The 19,634-nt window shown below is 35.9% G+C and overlaps 1 protein-coding gene across 1 annotated transcript in view; it reads right to left on the bottom strand.

Moving 5' to 3' along the window:
* Positions 1-237: 237 nt before the first annotated feature.
* Positions 238-19,634, bottom strand: part of LOC126106456 (uncharacterized) — a 246,802-nt gene continuing 227,405 nt past the window's right edge. The window contains exons 6-7 of the mRNA XM_049912742.1: positions 6,422-6,718; positions 238-826 (exon numbers count right to left, since the gene is read on the bottom strand). Coding sequence (XP_049768699.1) covers positions 6,432-6,718 — 287 coding nt within the window. The 3' untranslated portion in view covers positions 238-826; positions 6,422-6,431. The remainder of the gene's footprint in view (positions 827-6,421; positions 6,719-19,634) is intronic.

Raw genomic sequence — 19,634 nt, forward strand, 5'->3', positions numbered from 1 at the left:
ATGTTTGCCGGAGTCAAGAAAAATATATTTTGTGAGTCTTCATAAAGACACCAAAGTTAATGTTTCAGTACGACAGTATTCCATAGTTTGTGGGATATCAAGCTAAGCAACAGTAAGATCTCACATCTACTCTATGACCTACTTTAATACAGTAATTGACGAGCTGTCCATTCTAATTCTTTTTTGTTATTACAGTTTTGCCTGAAAATGGTATGGACATAAAATGAAGAAAAACAATTTTGAAAAATATTTTTATTTGCATTACATACAATAAATATGCAAGATATTTACAAAAATGCATGTTATACAGCTTATTGTATGCAGTTGTGGAGTTTCATAATGAAATAATACAATGAAAGCATGATATGTTAATGAATTAGAAAATGAAACCTGACAGAACTTATGGACATTTACTTACTGTCAATGTAAAATGTAAGTTTTGACTGTAATTTATGGTGCACATCATCCAGTCCCATTTCAGGACTGGCATGTACAGAATGATTTTTTGTGATGATTGTTTATTTGATCTTACCATGATTTTATGAAAAATATAAAATATAAGGATATTAGAAGAGGCAGTGCATTTTATTTACATGGATGTTTCTGAATTTCTGACATGATGTTACTTTTCCATCAGTTCGCATAGATTATTAGGATAAAGCAACAAAAAATAATAATAAGAGGCTGTATGTGACACAGAATTAAAAAATAATCACAGTTGGTGGTAAACACTGAGACTACTGATGTGATCTTGCGTGGAAGAGAGTTAACTGTAGTCATCGCTTTTTCTTCTTTCATCTCCTCCATGCAGAGTTTGTAGCTTCAGCTGTAATTTAAAAAAAAAATATTCAGATACTTTTTATTGGTCAGCAGTAAGACTCAATACTGATAATAATAATAATAATAATAATAATAATAATAATAATAATAATGTTTCTTGTCCCGTGGACCTTTTTATGTGCTAATATGACTTATCTCATTATAAAAGAGTACTCAGGTTCTTGTCATTTGCCAGAAGTTAATATAAAAGAAGAAGAAACATAAAAACTATGATAGATGCAATAGAAACTGAAAAGAATTTTAATAATAACAGCTACATGTTCATAGTGTTGATAGGAATGCAAAAACCATGGCATAATCATATTCTTTTATGGTGCATGGAACGACTTTCCATAAATGGTGTTAGCATTGGCAAATCTTCTGTTGTGAAGAATGGAAGATGAGACTGGTCTCACTTACAGCTCAGTAAATATATTTGTTGATGGCGTTTCCCTCCAGTATTAGGGACAGTTTTCAGGTAACATTACATTAAGAGCCACCAGTTAAAATATAATCACAACTGTCATAACAACTGTGCTTCGCTTCAAAAAATAAATGGTGGATTCATGTGCTCTGAGATAAATGTTTCTAAGAAGATATCCTCCATTCTGAGGAGATTAATTACTGTATGCTTCCAAAAGAAGTCAGTGCCTTCATCATTGATATCTCTTTTTGTAGATTTGTTAAATTTTTGGAATTGTAAACCATTATCTGAAGGTGGCAGGGGTAAAATACAGGGAATGAAAGGCTATTTACAATTTGTACAGAAACCAAATGGCAGTTATAAGAGTTGAGGGGCATGAAAGGGAAGCAGTGGTTTGGAAGGGAGTGAGACAGGGTTGTAGTCTCTCCCTGATGTTATTCATTCTGTATATTGAGCAAGCAGTGAAGGAAACAAAAGAAAATTTGGAGTAGGTATTAAAATCCATGGAGATGAAATAAAAACCTTGAGGTTCACCGATGACATTGTAATTCTGTTAGAGACAGCAAAGGACTTGGAAGAGCTGTTGAACGGAATGGATAGCATCTTGAAAGGAGGATATAAGATGAACATCAACAAAAGCAAAACGAGGATAATGGAATGTAGTTGAATTAAGTCAGGAGATGCTGAGGGTATTAGATTAGGAAATGAGACACTTAAAGTAGTAAAGGAGTTTTGCTATTTGGGGAGCAAAATAACTGATGATGGTCGAAGTAGACAGGATATAAAATGTAGACTGGCAATGGCAAGGAAAGCGTTTCTGAAGAAGAGAAATTTGTTAACATCAAGTATAGATTTAAGTGTCAGGAAGTAATTTCTGAAAGTATTTGTATGGAGTAGTGTAGCCATGTATGGAAGTGAAACATGGACAATAAATAGTTTGGACAAGAAGAGAATAGAAGCTTTTGAAATGTGGTGCTACAGAAGAATGCTGAAGATTAGATGGGTAGATCACATAACTAATGAGGAGGTATTGAATAGAATTGGGGAGAAGAGGAGTTTGTGGCACAACTTGACTAGAAGAAGGGATCAGTTGGTAGGACATGTTCTGAGGCATCAAGGGATCACCAATTTAGTATTGGAGGGCAGCATGGAGGGTAAAAATCGTAGAGGGAGACCAAGAGATGAATACACCAAGCAGATTCAGAAGGATGTAGGTTGCAGTAGGTACTGGGAAATGAAGAAGCTTGCACAGGATAGAGTAGCATGGAGAGCTGCATCAAACCAGTCTCAGCACTGAAGACCACAACAACAACAAACCATTATTACACCAAAGCCATAAGAAGTATTTGTGTTTGAATGAAAATTCAATAAATATTTAACTATTTACTACAAAGTGTATATGACATCGCAACTAACACATTTATGTACCAGTATTCATTCGTGCTTTAATCATATCACACACTGTAAATGATTAATGGATTGTAGGAACACAAGCTTAGTGTGATCATGACACACAGGTATGCAAACAGTTTCCTTTTTAAGTAAAGTCTTTTCTCAGCTTATCAAAGTCAAAACTTGTATTGTAAGACCACACTTGTTTAAAGTTGTATAGAGGAAGTGTAAATTTTGAGAAACTGGTGCATCTGCAAGTATGTAAACAAAGTTCTGCCTTGTAGATATTATCTGGAAGCAAGCAGTCGAATAAGAACATCAACTCTTCAGGTCAATTACCACTTTTTTTTCAACAAGTAGGAACGTGAATAGTAATAACAGAGTAACTGAGTGAGAATGTAACACTATCAAAAGGAAAATTCACATGAGGAATCTAAAATTATGATACAGAATTTCTGGCTATTACTTACCTTCAGGTACATATAAAAATACTTAACTTTATTCTAGTTTTCAGAAGTAATAGTTCCTTCCTCGAGGAGGAGAAATAGATTGGCAAAAATGAAAAAGGAAGAGCAAGTCAATCAGATCTCAGGATGAAAGGGACACTCCCTAGAAATTACACAATCGATTTTTGTCTGAATTTTCACAGCCAAATGAAGATTTGGAAGTGAGCAAATGGAGTATTACATTGACCAGAGTGTGGGCTAGTTTTTCCAAAAAAGTTTTAATTGCTTGAAAGTCAGGGAAATAAAGAAAAATTTAATTAGTGATCTGAGGGAAAATTTTTGTCTGGATTTTCATAACTAAATGAAGAAAGGTAAATGGACACATGGGGTATGAAACTGACCAGAGTGAGGTCTAGTTTTGCAAAACATATTTCATTGCTTGTAAGTAATAAAGGTAATTAAGAAAAATGTAATTAGTGATATGGGAAAAAATTGAAATATTTCATGATCAGCTGCGATTAGCTATAGTAAATGAAATGTCAAAAAGTTCACCTCGTCAAGACCTAGATATTTTGCACATAAAAAGTTACAGCGGTGTAGAAATTGTGCAATTCTTTCTTTCATATTGAAAAAATATAAAAAATATCAAATTATAGCATACACTGAAACTTTCTTCTTTCTCTTGATCTGTATACTCTTAATAATTTAATATTTGAATATATTATATTTCGTGCTTTCTGAAAAAAGGATGGTGAGCTGTTCTATGAAATGATTTGTCTAAAAGAGAGAAATGAAACATTTGAGATGCCTCATTTGCTATACATGATTTTAATCATTATTCAAAGGTGCATTAAATGTCACTATAATCTATTTTCTTAGGTTTGGGCAAATCATTTTACACTACATGTGACAATTTTTTCAGAATTTTTTTCCGACTTTTCAATGAGTCAGTCAACATTACTTGGAATTTTGCCTCATTCAATTTTGTTCACCTCACAGATCGTGTCCATACAGTTTCTGTATGTTTATTATGTGATATGTTAATATAATGAAGTAATTGATGGTTGAAAGAATGAGACAACACTGCAATTTTAGCAGCCATGAGATACAATTTTACAAAATTAATATATAAATTATGTTAATCTATGCTGAAACAAAATAACTATGATTTGATTTACAAGAATTCCAACAGATTTAGTTGAATGCATTCTTGTAAAGTACAGCAGGCAATTAATTATCATTAAGATGAAAAATGTGTATATGTAAACATAAACTTGATATAACAAAGTATTTCAAATTATGAATGTATGGCACAACAGTGGCATATTCCATAAATAATTTGACAACAAAGTATTAGAGAATACCAAAACCTGATATTTATATTCTGTGTATTGACTCATGGCACATCCAAGTTAATTACTTATACACGTGGATCCATGGAATATGTGTCCCACACAGAAATGTACTTTTTTTTTTTACAAAGCCTATGCTAACTCCTCTGTTGTATAACTTACCAACCTTAGGTCAATTAATAGCTGCAAAGTTTGTAAAAATATTGATAAATGACATGTCCCACATTTTACAATCATTCTAGGCTGTATAGGGTTTAATCTTATTGGGTATAGGTCTCTTCACTTGTTATTGCAATGTGATATCAATTAACTGATTTCATAATTTTTGCGAATTTTGGTTCAATGGGAGGATTTTATCTCTCTTCTTGAAGTTGTTTTCATTTAAATAACACTTGTGTGTGTATATCTGTCCCATCCAAACCTAATATACAATAATCATGATCATGTTGAGCACCACAGCTGATGTTAAATAATGATTAATGAACACCACATCACCTGTATTATTACACCTTTATGATTTTATGACTGGCTTTGATTTTAGAACATCTTCAGGTTGCGGAGATGTGCTAAAGTCATGGCATAAATGGTCTGATCATTGTATGTACTGTTGAAGACTAAATTCAGAAACAGTGATCACAAACGCCGTGTTGACTGGCTGGCAGAAGTATGGTGGGCAGACATGGCATGTTCCGTACTGTACACAGCATGCCACGCCTGCTCGTCATACTTCTGCCAGGCGGCAGCAGAATGTTTGTGATCGTTGTTTCTGGATTTCATTTTTAGCATTATACATGACAATCAGACCATTTATGTAATGACTTTAGCATAACTGAGCAACGTGAAGATTTTCTAAAAATGAAACCAGTTGTAACATCATAAATGTATAATAATACAGCTGAGGCAGTGTTCATTAACCATTAAAATGTTGTACAATAATTTTTTTATCACCTTATAGAAGTGTATATATTTGAAAAAGTTTTATTTACATCTTATAATCATACAAAAATTTAAACTGTATGTAAATTACTTGAAAAAGACTAATTTTTTGAACCACTCAGTTTATATTTTTGAATTGTACTGAACTATTTTTGGCAAGCATATATATTCAGTTGAATCAGTTTAAGTCTGGAGTTAGACTGAGTTGATTATGATGTTAAGTTACAAAGCCGAATGATGTCAAGTTACAAAGCTGAAACTAGGATTTTATAATTAAATAACATATCTGATAAAACTGAAGGAATCAATTCATAAAAAAAAAAAAAAAAAAAAAAAAAAAAATCATGTTTTCATTTGCAGCACAAAAATCTAGATGAATCTGGCACTATAACGGAAACTGCAAATCATCTATTTACTATGGACTTTCACATAAATCAACAATACAAAAAATACCTTAGCCAAATAAAGTACCCAAGCACAACTCAGGAATTGCCCTCACAACTTTACTTCAGCCATTACTTATTCTCTTACTTTCTAAACTTGTCATATGCTGTTGCTCAGCTGGTTTCCCTGCTACATCCTTTCTTCCTGACCTGCTAGTTGTGCAAGACATGCAGGAGAATTTTTGAGAAGTTTGCAAGGTAAGACAGGAAGTACCAGCAGAAAAGGTTGTGAGGGTAAGTTGTTGGTTGACCTTGGGTAGCTCAGTTGAAAGGCAAAAGCCCTCATTCGAGTCCTGCTCCTGCACACAGTTTAAACCTACTAGGAAGTTGCAAATCAGTGCACATGTTGCTGCAGAGTGAAAATTCATTCTGGATGCAAAAGATAAGCAGATATATTTTGTGCTTACTGCTCTCAAATATTTCTAAAATATTGCAACATATCTGTTATTTAGAGTCATATGCAATTAAATTTAACTTTAAATATTTAGTTGAAGAAAAACGTTAAGCTTATAATATGGTACTCCCAGAAAAAATAAATATCATACACAAGAGTGATGGTATCTGGAGCAGATGGATATAATCAAGTCAAATGAATGCAATGGTACTTGCCTGCAGTGCTCTAGAAGTTATACCAGTCAGACAGCCAAGACCGGGACTTGGCCCACAGGTATCCGTACGACTGTCCGTGGGGGCGCAGGGCCGGGTAGTCCCAGAGGAGGGGGGCGTGCAGCCGGTGCCTGGGGTATTCCCACGCCTCAGGCCTGCGGTACTTGGCACCAATCTGGGGGTATGGGTCCAGCAGGGGGTCACGGCGGTCCCATGACAGGGGCTCAATGGTAAAGGGGTCGATCATCACTGACAGGGGCCTCCTGTACAGCGCTCCACTTGGTGTGTAGAGGGGCCAGTCTGAAAAGTAAAAGCCAGGAGTTAACAAGGAATGCAGTAATCAAAAATGATGGCTGCAGCAGCTTGCCACAGCATTTCCATACATGCATTCTAGTTTCTGTTTAGATTTATATTCTTCTTGGAATATATACTGAGGAGGCAAAATATTATGACCACAGGCTTAATAGGATTTATTTAAGGACATTTCTATATACCATGCGTTGCACTTGAAATATTTATTTGCCAAACTGGTATTAAGGTGTACAACCCATAGTCAGTGGCATCTGATACAGAGAAACAAACAACTGTGTTTACATCAGTTTCTACTACATGACAACTGTGTATATAACAGTAGAAGTAGCAACTCTGTAGCAATGATATGTATTTCAGTTAATACAGTAGGATATGAAATCTGTCTTATCACATAGCATACAGCTTGTTGTGTATGTTACTGCATTTAAATATTAGGCAGTGGCAAAGTGTTGATCACATCTGACATAACTGTCACATGTCTAAACAAGTTTGCAGCTCGTGGTCTAGTGGCTAACGTTGCTGCATCTGGATCACGGAGTCCCCAGTTTCATTCCCGGCCGGGTTGGAGATTTTCTCTGCCCGGGGAATGGGTGTTTTGTGGTGTTCTCATCATTTCATCATCATCATTCGTGAGAATGGCTAGATTGGACTGTGTAAAAACTCGACTGTGTAAAAATTGGAACTTTGTACGGGTGCTGATGACTGTGCAGTTGAGTGCCCCTCAAACTGATCATCATCATCATCATCATCATCATCACCACATAGTCTAAACAAGGAACTGACAGGGCAATGTGTGTGATATGTATATAAAATGCAATCTTTGAACAAATGGCATATGAAGGTAGAATACACAGAAGGTATAAAATTGCAAAATAATCCAACATATTATGTCAAAATAGACCATTTTACTTTCAGGGTATGGAGGGGCTCCAAATCAAATTTGTTAAGTTAAAACACTGTTGAACTTTTGTATATTTATCATATTCTGTAACTGTTCATTAAGTGTGTTGTCTGCTTGTTTCGTTGTATGTGTGTACAGTTTAATTTCTTCTAGGATATTTAAGAATCTGCCTTTTTCTGCTTTATGAAGAATGGTATGTTTTCATTAACGCCACTGGCAGAATGCTTTCTGTAAGTGAGCACTGAATGCTGGATTGGTTTCACTAAGATTAATATATTCTCTAAATTGTGTTTTGATGTTTCTCCCTGTTTGCCCAACATAAATTTTATCACATTTATCATGTGTTATTTTATAGACACCTAACATGTTATATATTTGGCTCTTATGTATATTCCGTACATTCTATAAATGTACATCACATATGTACACAGATATTATCTTAGAAATAACAAAAGACAGGTAATGTAGACCATGTGACCTGTAACTTCCATGTTTACACCTTGTGACATGTCAGACATGATCAAGAAGTGTTACTACCTAAGATCTGAATGCAGTAACATACATGATAGCCTGTGTACTAAGTGATAGGATGGATTTCATATCCTGTCGTATTAACTGACACATGTCATTGCTACAGAGTTACATAATACAAGTAGACGTATATTTCTGCTATTATATATACAGTTGTAATGTTATAGAAACTGATTTACATAGAGCTATTTGTTTCTCTGTATCAGATGCTGATAACAATGGGTTATATCTATATCTGAATACCGGTTTGGCGAATGAACATTTCAGGTGCAGTTAATGGTGCACAGAAGATGTCCTTCATTAAATATCTTACAGCTACAGAACACCAAACATTCAAAGTTTTATAGTGTAATAGGGTGTTAGTTAACCTTTGAAACACAATGCAGTGATTTTGCATGACAGATCTTTGGCAGTGGGGAGGGGAGGGGAGGGGGTGGGGTGTTGGTTTACTTCCAATAAATTATGGGCTGGTGGTTTATGGACATGAAGCTGGTTTGAAACTTCCTGGCAGATTAAAACTGTGTGCCGGACCGAGACTCGAAATCGGGAGCTTTGCCTTTCGCGGGCAAGTGCTCTACCAACTGAGCTACCCAAGCACGACTCACGCCCCATCCTCACAGGTTTACTTCTGCCAGTACCTCGTCTCCTACCTTCCAAACTTTACAGAAGCTCCTGGCTCGCAGGAGAGCTTCTGTAAAGTTTGGAAGGTAGGAGATGAGGTACTGGCAGAAGTAAACCTGTGAGGACAGGGCATGAGTCGTGCTTGGGTAGCTCAGTTGGTAGAGCACTTGCCCGCAAAAGGCAAAGGTCCTGAGTTCGAGTATCAGTCTGGCACACAGTTTTAATCTGCCAGGAAGTCTCATATCAGCACTCACTCCGCTGCAGAGTGAAAATCTCATTCATGAAGCTGGTTGATAGCATCCCAAATTTGTTCCATCGAGTTCAGAACAGGTGCATTTGGTGGCCATTACATCATACTCCTCAAACCAATGTAGCACAATTCTGGTCTTTTAACATGCACAGTTAACCTGTTAGAAGATGCCGTTGCCACTGTGGGGGACATTGAGCACAAAAGCATGCAGGTGATCGACAGTAATTTTTATGCAGTCAACAGCTTTAATGGTACCTTTGATTATTGCACAGGTCCCATTGAAGCCCAGGTGAATGTCCCCAAAAGCATTATATTGCCTTGACCAGCCTGCATCTGTGATGCAGGGCACGAATTAGGAGCCGTTCTCATAGTTGATGACGTAGTCAGACACAACCATGGGTCTGGTGCAACAACGAAAGTGATTCATCCAAGCAGGTGATAAGTTTCCAGTGACCCAATCTTGATGATCCCATGCCCATTGTAATTGACGATTTTCTTGTGACTATGTGAGAGCATATAGAGGTCATCTGTTGTGGCACACCATGTTCAATATCATGTGCTGAGCCATGTGCTCTGAAAAAATTATTCCTGGACCAGTATTGCACTCTATCATCATATCTGCCACAGATGACTGCCTGTACTGTTTTCCAGAGCTTGACATCTACTTGTGGTTTCTCCATCCCATCCTCTTTCCAGAGATTCTCATGACAATAGCACATTAACAACTGGCTGGTACACCATTTCTGAGGTGCTCGTTTCCAGGCACCAGGTTGTGTCAGTCTGCTATTTGCCAGTCACTTACGTGAGTGGATTCCCCAATTAGCACCCAAATCATCACAGAGAGAGAGAGAGTATACCATAAGTGCAGGGTGAAAGTTCATTGTGATGAAGCTATAGGTCTGCTGGAGAACTGTGAAGCTTGGAAGCTAGAAGAAAATTACTGGCAGAAGTACAAAAACGTGTTTTCCCTCACTCCATTTGCTTGTGGAACAGGAAAGGAAATAACTACTAGCAGCACAAGGTACCCTCTGCAATATACCATATGGTAGCTTGCAAAGTATGTTTGTAGATGGAGAAGTAGAAGTGGAGTTGTGAGGGCAGGTCATGAGTTATGCATGGTCAGCTCAGTCAGTGAACATTACCTTCAAAAGTCAAAAGGTTATGGGTCTCAGTCCAGGTCCAGCAGAGGAAGTTTCAATAAATTTAATGAATACTTTATACAGGCCATTTGAAAGTGATATTAGCACGAAGCAGAAGAAAATGTATAGATATGAGAGCAACTATGAGCTAAACTTCTGCAAGTTACCTTCTGTTGCTATTAGAGACATTCAGCAGCTAATCAAAAGCTACAAGAATAAATGATCAGCAGGCTGGGATGAAGTTACTTCTTGTATATTGAAGAAATGCATGCAATAGCTAGCCAGATCATTAGCAAGAATCATGAGAATAAAATAAGATGCATTAGGACACGTACAGAGGTACACGAACAGTCATTTTTCCCCTCTCTCAATACACAACTGAAGTAAGGCCGACAATATGTAATACTGGTATGATGGACCCTCCACCACACTCCATATTGCAGCTTGTGTAGTATATATGTAGATATACCTTAGTCTACATAATAAATTTGTGTTTGTAATGAGTATATTACCACTAACTCATAACTACAGACCAACTGCCTCAACCTCAATCTTAGTAAAGTAATCATGTTAAAAATCATAAGGAGCAGAGTAACACTATAGATGATTTCAGCATGGGTCAGAAGTGGTCCCAAGAAAGGCTGTCTGCAACAGTGAAGTTCATCCACTGTGTGTTAGTGAAAATAAATGAGTGTTACATAACAGCAGGAATATTTTTAGACCTCTCAAAAGCATCTGACAGAGCCTTACCAAACTTGTAAACAGTGGTACCTTTGGGAAGTTGCCACTTTTACTAGAATCTTACTCAAAAGGTAGACAACAGTGTTTGGAAGATGTGGTGATAATGGAGAGGTTATTAAAAAATAGATTGAATACAAGAAATATAAATTTTGATTGGCCACAAAGCCCCATTTTGTGTCCTATCTAGTTTACATGCTATCTGAACGACTTCCCAAGTGTTGTCGACAACAAGCACCACCTTATTACATTTACACTCGTGACATATCTGGAATATGCTAGGGACAGAGTGCAGTTAGCCAAAATACTGAAGTACAGAATCTCACTGAAAACTCATCTTGAGTACCTAATTAAAAGTTATGAGTTAAGTTTAGTGAAAACCAATCTCATCTATTTTAAACCAAGTGGCATAAGTAAACTGCCTGATGAGAATGAGGATATTCTGACACATGCCTGTTCTACATGGAAGTTTTTGAGAATATATATAATTGATACTTTCTAGTGGAATCAATAATTAAGTCATTTAAGTAGTAAATTAACATCTTGTTTGAATGTACTAAGAAGAATAGCTTCCTATCTTTTTATTGGATTTGTGTACCCCTTTCTGTTTTATGGAATTGTATTGTGGACTGGGAGCAGCCAAACTAGTTTGAGGAAGCTCATTTTCTATCAAAAGAGAGCAACAAGAATTATGACAAAATTAAAGAACATCACACAGAAAACTGCTTATTAGTTTTAATATTCTGACCACTATTCTCTCTGCATGTTACAAATCATTATGATAATTGAGATGATACTAAAGTTACAATTGGGAATATGCAGATCCATAGATACCAATATGTAACACACAACCCCCTCTCATATGATCAACACAAAGCTGAATTGCCAGCAAATAGGATATATTCCAAGAGATCAATTGGTTCATCATTCAGTGCCAAATGACTTGAAATCATTGTCTGGGATAAATTGAAAATGAAGATTAAACCATGGCATATAACATGGAAATCTCATGAATTTGTTTTAGAAATGAAATGATGTGTTGTTATTGTTGTTGTGGTCTTCAGTCTGAAAACTGATTTGATACAGCTCTCCATCTGTGCATCTCCGAATGACTGTTGCAACCCACATCTGTGTGAACCCACTGCACTTCTTGTCTCTGCAATTTTTAATTGTAACTGTAGCTACATTTAATATAGCAGAGCTTTTTCTTGGTTATATGAAGTTTGTCCTAATTTTTTATATTCTTTTGTACCTGTTTAAATAGTGAACATGACATGAAAGTCTCAATGTCTGACTAGATGATGATTTGCACTCATTCATGAATGTCTCTGGGCTACGGAAAAAGGATGTATGATTAGAACTCTAAAATAGACTGTAACATAAAAGCTTAAGATGCAGTTGTGTGTGTGGAGAATTTGAGAGATCATGGTCTTAGAATGAGCCTCAAGTCAGTTCATAATGGAAAATATATGTTTTTTATAAAATAATAATTGTTTATTGTTTTGGAGACACTATGAGTGAGCCAACTCAGAGAGTAAGAAACAGAATTATGTAATAAAGTAACTGACTGGGATTAATTTTAAAAAGGATGGTACACTTGGTGATATACTAAACAAGAAACAAAACTATTTATGTGTGTGTGTGTGTTTTCTTTTTTTAAAAAAAAACCATACTTAGAATGTGTGGAAAGTACAGTGGTGCTATGTTTCCACTCTCATGTGTGAAAATTAGAGAAGTCTTTTTTTCTGGTATGAAAGAAGATGGTGTAGCTAATGTATAACATCTATCATCCTAATCACAGCTTTTCATTTTAACACATTGCATGAAAGTCTTCTTTGTACTCCAGTTTTGAGGCAAGACTACTGCTCTGTTCCTAACACAGAGTCCTCTATTTGAGAAAGTTGGCACTGGATTGGTAGCTATTTCTTTTTCTCACAAACAAGGTGAACTATGAGAGTTTCGGTGTCAGTCAGAATATAGAGGCTGTTGTTTCACCCAGTGTTTTGGATAGCTGATAGTGATAAATCTCATACAAAAAGTAGTCTTCACTGTGTGACTTCATCAGTACGTACGTGTGTGTGTGTGTGTGTGTGTGTGTGTGTGTGTGTGAGAGAGAGAGAGAGAGAGAGAGAGAGAGAGAGAGAGAGAGAGAATAAGAATTTGTAACATCGAGACTTAGAGTAATAAGATAGTGTTGTTAAAAGAAGAAAGTGAAAGGAAACCATAGCACAATGTGATCCGAACATCACATGAAGAAGAAAAATTAGTAAAATAGATGTTTACAGGAAACAAATGAATTAGTTGTTACAGCCATGCCCATAGTTTGATCACAATTATGATCAAGATTTGATAAAAAGGATCACAGGATATAAAAACCTATTAATTGTCTCATTGGAAAATACGGTGAAAAAAACTGATAAATTATGGGATGGAATAGCAGACTGGTACTCACCTTCACACTTCTGTAAAATAAATACTTGTTTGACCTCAGTAGTATTGCCCCAGAAGTTTGTGTGTCAACCATGCACTAAGTGAAAGTTATTATCATTCCCTTCTGCATGTCTACAGAATAAGACATATTTGGAAGTGCCAAGCAGCAAGAATTTAGTTTTTTGGTTAACTTATAACATGCTGGGACAATTTTAGTTTATCATTCATCTGAGTGCTGAGGAACTTCACACACACAGACTCATCCAGTGTATGTGATGTCAATACTCAAGCATAAATATTATCCACACAGATCCCAATGTAATGTGACACAGCTAATTAAAAAATATTTAACCACTTCCTTATATTTGGGATCATGCCACGAGTGACACTTCAGAGCTAATGGGCATTGTTAGCATCAAGAAAAAAGGTAGTAGAAAAAAAGTGACAGATCTTCAAAGCACAAAAGCATCTATAGCAGAAATAATGGATGAAAGACTTCAAAAAGCCCATATGACATCTTCCTACTTTTCTACTATGGGACACATATCTATATATATGTAGTGTTGGCCATTTGACATTATGTGAAGAAATGCAAGATTGGATACAGTATAATTTTTGTGATTGATGACACATTTGTACTAGGCTACTTATCACTGTCAGTGATGGTAAACCCATATACAAAACAGATTATATTTCAGCACAGTTCATTTAAGAAAATGAAATGTTAAGTTCACTCATTATATAGAGGGAGTATGCTATCCACATAGCTGCCAGTGTAATGTAACACAGCTTAATTTTTTTTATCATGCCATTTATGACACTTTAGGACCAATAGGCATTACGGAAAAGAAAAGAACTAGAAACATATACAATATAACATAATTTCAAATCAAGAGCAGCTGCATTAGAAGTAATAAATGAAGGACTTCTAAAAGCACAGATGACTTCTGCCATCTTTTCTACTACAGGATGCACCGGTGCGAGTAGAGATGGGTACTCCATATTATATGAAAGAATGAAAGATAGGATAGAGTATCATTTTCACAATGTGTAACGTATTTTCACTTGTCTATTCATCACTGCCACTGATTGTAATCCTGTATGCACATCAGATTATATTTCAGTAGAGAACATTTAAGAAACAGAAAAGTAGTATTCACCCATTACAGAGAGGGAGATCAGTAGGCAAGTATAAATGCTACCCACATAGTTGGCAATGTAATGTGACACAGTTAATTTAAAAACACATTAGTACTGTCTGACATTTTGGATCATACTATCTATGACACTTCAGAACTGACAGACATTATTAGCATCAAGTAAAAAGAAAAAAAAAAAGTAGAAATAAATAAGATAGAACTTCAAAGCAAAAGCAGCTGCAACAGAAATAAAAAATGAAGGACATAAAAAAAACACAGATGACTTCTGCCAATTTTTCTACTGTGGGACACACTTATGTGAGTAGTTGTGGCCATTTCCATTATGTGTAGGAATGAAAGATTGGATACAGTATTATTTTCATGAAGCGTGACATATTTGTTCTTGTCTACTCACCACTGCCAGTGATGGCGGCTCTGTATGAAAGAGGGTATCTCATGGTGACTGAACACTTGGGTGGCCAGTCGTATACTGCACACGTGTGAGCTGCTGGGGCTGTATTTATAGACTTGTTGTGGGAGGAGACCTCCCCCTCCTGATTGGCTGCCCTGACCCAATGCCACTAGTGGGAAGCCGAACTGTATCCCCTGAAGGTGCCAACAAAGGTTTCCACACAATGCCTGTGACGCAACTATTGTACCACTGGCCTCTGTCCGGCCATTTCACTAACTCTCCATGACTTTGGCACCAAAGGACTCCCACCGTGCCAGATTTTACGCCTGTCTAATTGGCTCTATATTGATCTCTTTACTTTAAAGATTTTTTTTAACCATATTAAGCCCTACTTCAGTTTCCCATTACGACAACCTATGAAATATACTCAGTAAACATAACATGTAGCTTTTACATTTTGTGCTAAATTTTACAAGCTGTCAATATCTTTGTGTTGAAATTTCAAGCAGTATCAGCTTGTCATTTTATAGGACAAGAAACCAAGACAAAGTTTTAATGTAAATAGTCACTTGTAATTTTTTCTCATGTAAAAATTAGAAATATGACACAATTCCTCCATATCTTGCCTGTATACCACTGCCATCCATCTATATAATAGAATGAACATATTTTACAATTAAACACTTAGAATTTCTACTCAGAAATCTACATCATTACCACCATGACACTAAAATCAAAACACAATTTTATTGTAACACATGCCACAAAACTAAAAATAAATTTGTTGAATATATGGAAAAAATAAAGTTACTTCCCAGCAAACATCAGGTCAGCCAATATTCAAGTAAAATATCATACAAAGTGGAACAACTTATATTAAATAATTGTTTTTATTCTGTTGCTATACTTCTGACAAAAAATTAATTTTCCTAAAATCTCAGATTCTTCTTAATATATATTGTGTGTTCTGTTGCAATCACGCAGCAGTGATTTTTTTTTTTTTTTTTTTTTTAATTTTTGTATGCTTACTTAATAAAGCAGACATGTAAGAAATATTTGCCAGTACAGTTCCATGTATTATCTCCAGGAGAAATACTTTTGTTATGTGGTTGTGTTTCATGTGTGTGTGTTGTACTGAACTATCCCACAAAAACTTGTACAGATTCGATCCACATGAAAATAAAAAATGAAATGATGTTTTCTTGCTTAGGATAGCTGCAGTTTGTCTTTCAGAGAATCACCATTTAAGTCTGTAGTAATGTGATTTGCAGTCATCTGCACAAGTATCAGGGGTGTTGACACAACACAAAATGGATATTTCATGAATTTATTGTTTCATCTGTGGATGCTTCACACATAAACAGCTATCATCATCATCCATTAAAGAATTTTACACACACAACACTTTCACTGTGAGAAGTAACTGTGATGTGAAACAATTACATTGTGAAAGAATGTTTAACATTTTAATTTGCAGGAGAGGAGAATTTGGAATGTTCCCAGAAATTCCTTATTTGCCTGTGAGAAACTTGAGAGGAATCTGGCTAGGCATTTGTAGTGAGTGTGCATTCTAACAATAGCTCTGAGAGTCATACATTGACCTTGAGGATTTTTCTGTAGACCAATGTATTCCTGAAATCACAGGTGTTTACCTGCATTTTCAGACACACCAAATAGTTCTGTGTCACTTCTATAGCTAATTTAAGAAGAATAAAATACGGAAGCTGTAGTATCTGAGTGATGTTCCAACACTTTTATTCTCATTAGCTGCTTCTACAGAAAGTGAGCCCAAGAGTTCCGGATGTGAGATGCTGAAATACTGATATATACTGACCTCAATATGCTGCCCCAGCAAGTCAGGGTATGCCGGAAATATTACAACTATTATTGTCTGTCAGCTGTATAGCATTTTCAGTTTGTAAACAAACCTTGTTGTGTGGCAGAAGACCAGGTTTTGAAGTTCAGTATGCGATAGCCACATCTCACATTTTCCTTCATTATAATATCAATCTATTTAATTCTAATTTTGTATTGTTATTTACTTTACTATTCTAGTTAGCGAACAATGCATCTCTTAAGACATTTCTTATTCTAGGACAGCAAATGTGACAGAGCTATTTTAAATTCCAGAAACATATATTCCATTAACAGGCAACAGAATCATCCATTTTGTATGTGAATTGATTATAATAATCAATACTAACAGACATACAGCAACAGAAGAATTAAAAGTAATTTATTTCGTGGAATTGCCTTGTTTTCTCTATATATCGCCCCTCTTTTAATTATTACCTTTCTCTCTCTCTCTCTCTCTCTGCGCACCACAGAGTAAAAATACAATAACATATTTAGTAGTATCCAAGTGTTAACAACTAAGGCAGAATTGACAAACTGCTTGGACATACATGTTGACAAGGATCTGATCTGCAAAAATGAAATCAATTTGTTCTGGAGCTTGGAGCTTTTAAAACTCTTCATTTCAGCCATTCTTGTTACCAGTCTCATTAGGGGTACAATCAACATAGAAATGTAATTTATTTTTATGTAGCAATGTGTGATGAAGTAACACTGTGAGGTGAATATATAAAATGATTGAGGTAACATTATAATTGTGATGTACAGCTGAAAAGAGTTGTTCTGTAACTCCCTCTGTTCTACAGAAAGATTTTTATTTTCAAATTTTTTATTTTATGTAGCACAGAAGAATCACAGAGATACGTCTGTGAAAAACTTGTTGCTTGGTGTTCCACAGGTTGTATTTTCTAAATGACATATTGCTCTACACCATGAGCTCCATGTAAAATATTTAATACTGGACCGCAATTGAATATTTTTTTTAATGCAGCTCTTGGTATGGGCTCTTTTAACAAAGAGCTACTTCTACTATTAAACTAAATATATTTCACTGTTTTATGAACTCATGTGTAAGAAGGCAGAACGTAACTGTGTCTGAATATCAGTTATGTTAAATAGTGTGTACATTGAGACCTACCATGTCACTCATACATGTTAAACAAGTGATACAAGGAATATATAAATAAGTGAATGTGTGTACCTGTACATTAAAAACAAGAAAAAAAGACAAGCCTTTCCTTTGTGGTTAATATTATGATTCTGTAGTTGTTCTATCAATACTTTGCTAACACAGTGGAAAACTTGTCCCACATTTTCCAGTTGTCTGTGGAAACAGTCAGTTAACAGTTCAATACTTCAGCTTGCTTGTTAATACTGATAATCAAGCAGATGTTTTTTGCCAACCAAGCAGATCTTTTTTAAGTACCACACATGTCTTAGTGTTCTCTAGTATTAATAGATGACCTTACCTGTCTCTCTGTCAGTGAAGTCTCATTTCTCATTGTTATTTTGGTGCTGTGAGATATTGGATAAGCACAGTGGCTTGTGATATTTTAGTTAAGCACAGCAAGTTTTCTGGTGTTCGTAATTTTGCTTATAAAAATATTTACATGACATTTACTGTGAGGTTCCAAATAAACCAAGGAGGATACGAAACGTCTTTACTTTTAGCGCAATGTGTGCTACGTTCTTAATGCAATGAGAGGAACTGGCAATGAGCGAAAGCTTTGAAGCAATCCATAAGCTATGTCCAGCTGGTGCAGTGGATAGACAATTAACTGCCAATATCTCTCTTTGAATATTGGCCCAGAACACAATTTCACAGTGTAACAAATATACAAATTTTCAAGACTGAAGCATCTGATATTATTTCCCTAAAATTCAAGCAGTCCTTGTGCCTTTTATTAGCAGACAATAGTAAATGAATATAAGAAAAGATAATCTACATCTTCATATATTCTTGTTCTTTTCTTCTCATCCTGTCCGGTACGTCTCTCCAGACTTAAGGTTCTGGGTGACTTTTCTAAAATTTACCCCTTTTCCAAGACATCTCCAGTCCTTTTCTTTCACCTGTCTTTCCTTCCCCCTCGACCCTTCTACCGGAAGAAGGGGCCACTGGCTCCAGAAGCTTGCACAAGTATAATCTTTTTTTATGTGTGTGTTCTGCCCCCACTTGGTGAGTAGATTTTTTTTATCTATCCAATTGTATTATACAGTGCACAATGGAGGGTACCCCATCACTACTAGTCATTTCCTTTTCATTTGGCTTGCAAATATAGTGAGGGGAAAATGACTGTGTATGTACCTCCATACGAGCCCCTAATTTCTCGTATCTTATCTTCATGATCCTTAAATGCAGTGTATGCTCGCAGCAGTAGAATTGTTTGGCAGTCAGCTTCAAATGCTGGTTCGCTAAATTGTCTCAGTAGCGTATCTAAAAAAGAACGTCACCTTTCCTCCAGGGATTCCCATTTGAGTTCCTGAAGCACCTCCGTAACCCTTATATATTGTTTGAACCTACTGGTAAGAAATCTAAAAGCCAGTGTCTGAGTTGCTTCAATGTCTTCCCTCAATCTGATCTGGTACAAATCTCAAACTCTTGAGCAAAACTCAAGAATAGGTCGCACTAGCATCCTATATGCAGTCTCCTTTACAGGTGAATCACACTTTATTAAAATTCTTCCAATAAACCCAAGTCAACCATTCACCTTCCCTACCATAGTTCTCAGATGCTTGTTCCATTTCATATCGCTTTGCGACTTTAGGCACAGATATTTAAATGACTTGACTGTGTCAAGCACGAGACTACTAATACTGTATCTGAACATTACAGTTTTATTCTTCCTACTCATCCACATTAACTTACATTTTTCCACATTTAGAGTTAGC

This window comes from Schistocerca cancellata, chromosome 10, assembly GCF_023864275.1.
Source record: "Schistocerca cancellata isolate TAMUIC-IGC-003103 chromosome 10, iqSchCanc2.1, whole genome shotgun sequence".
Lineage (NCBI taxonomy): Eukaryota > Metazoa > Arthropoda > Insecta > Orthoptera > Acrididae > Schistocerca > Schistocerca cancellata.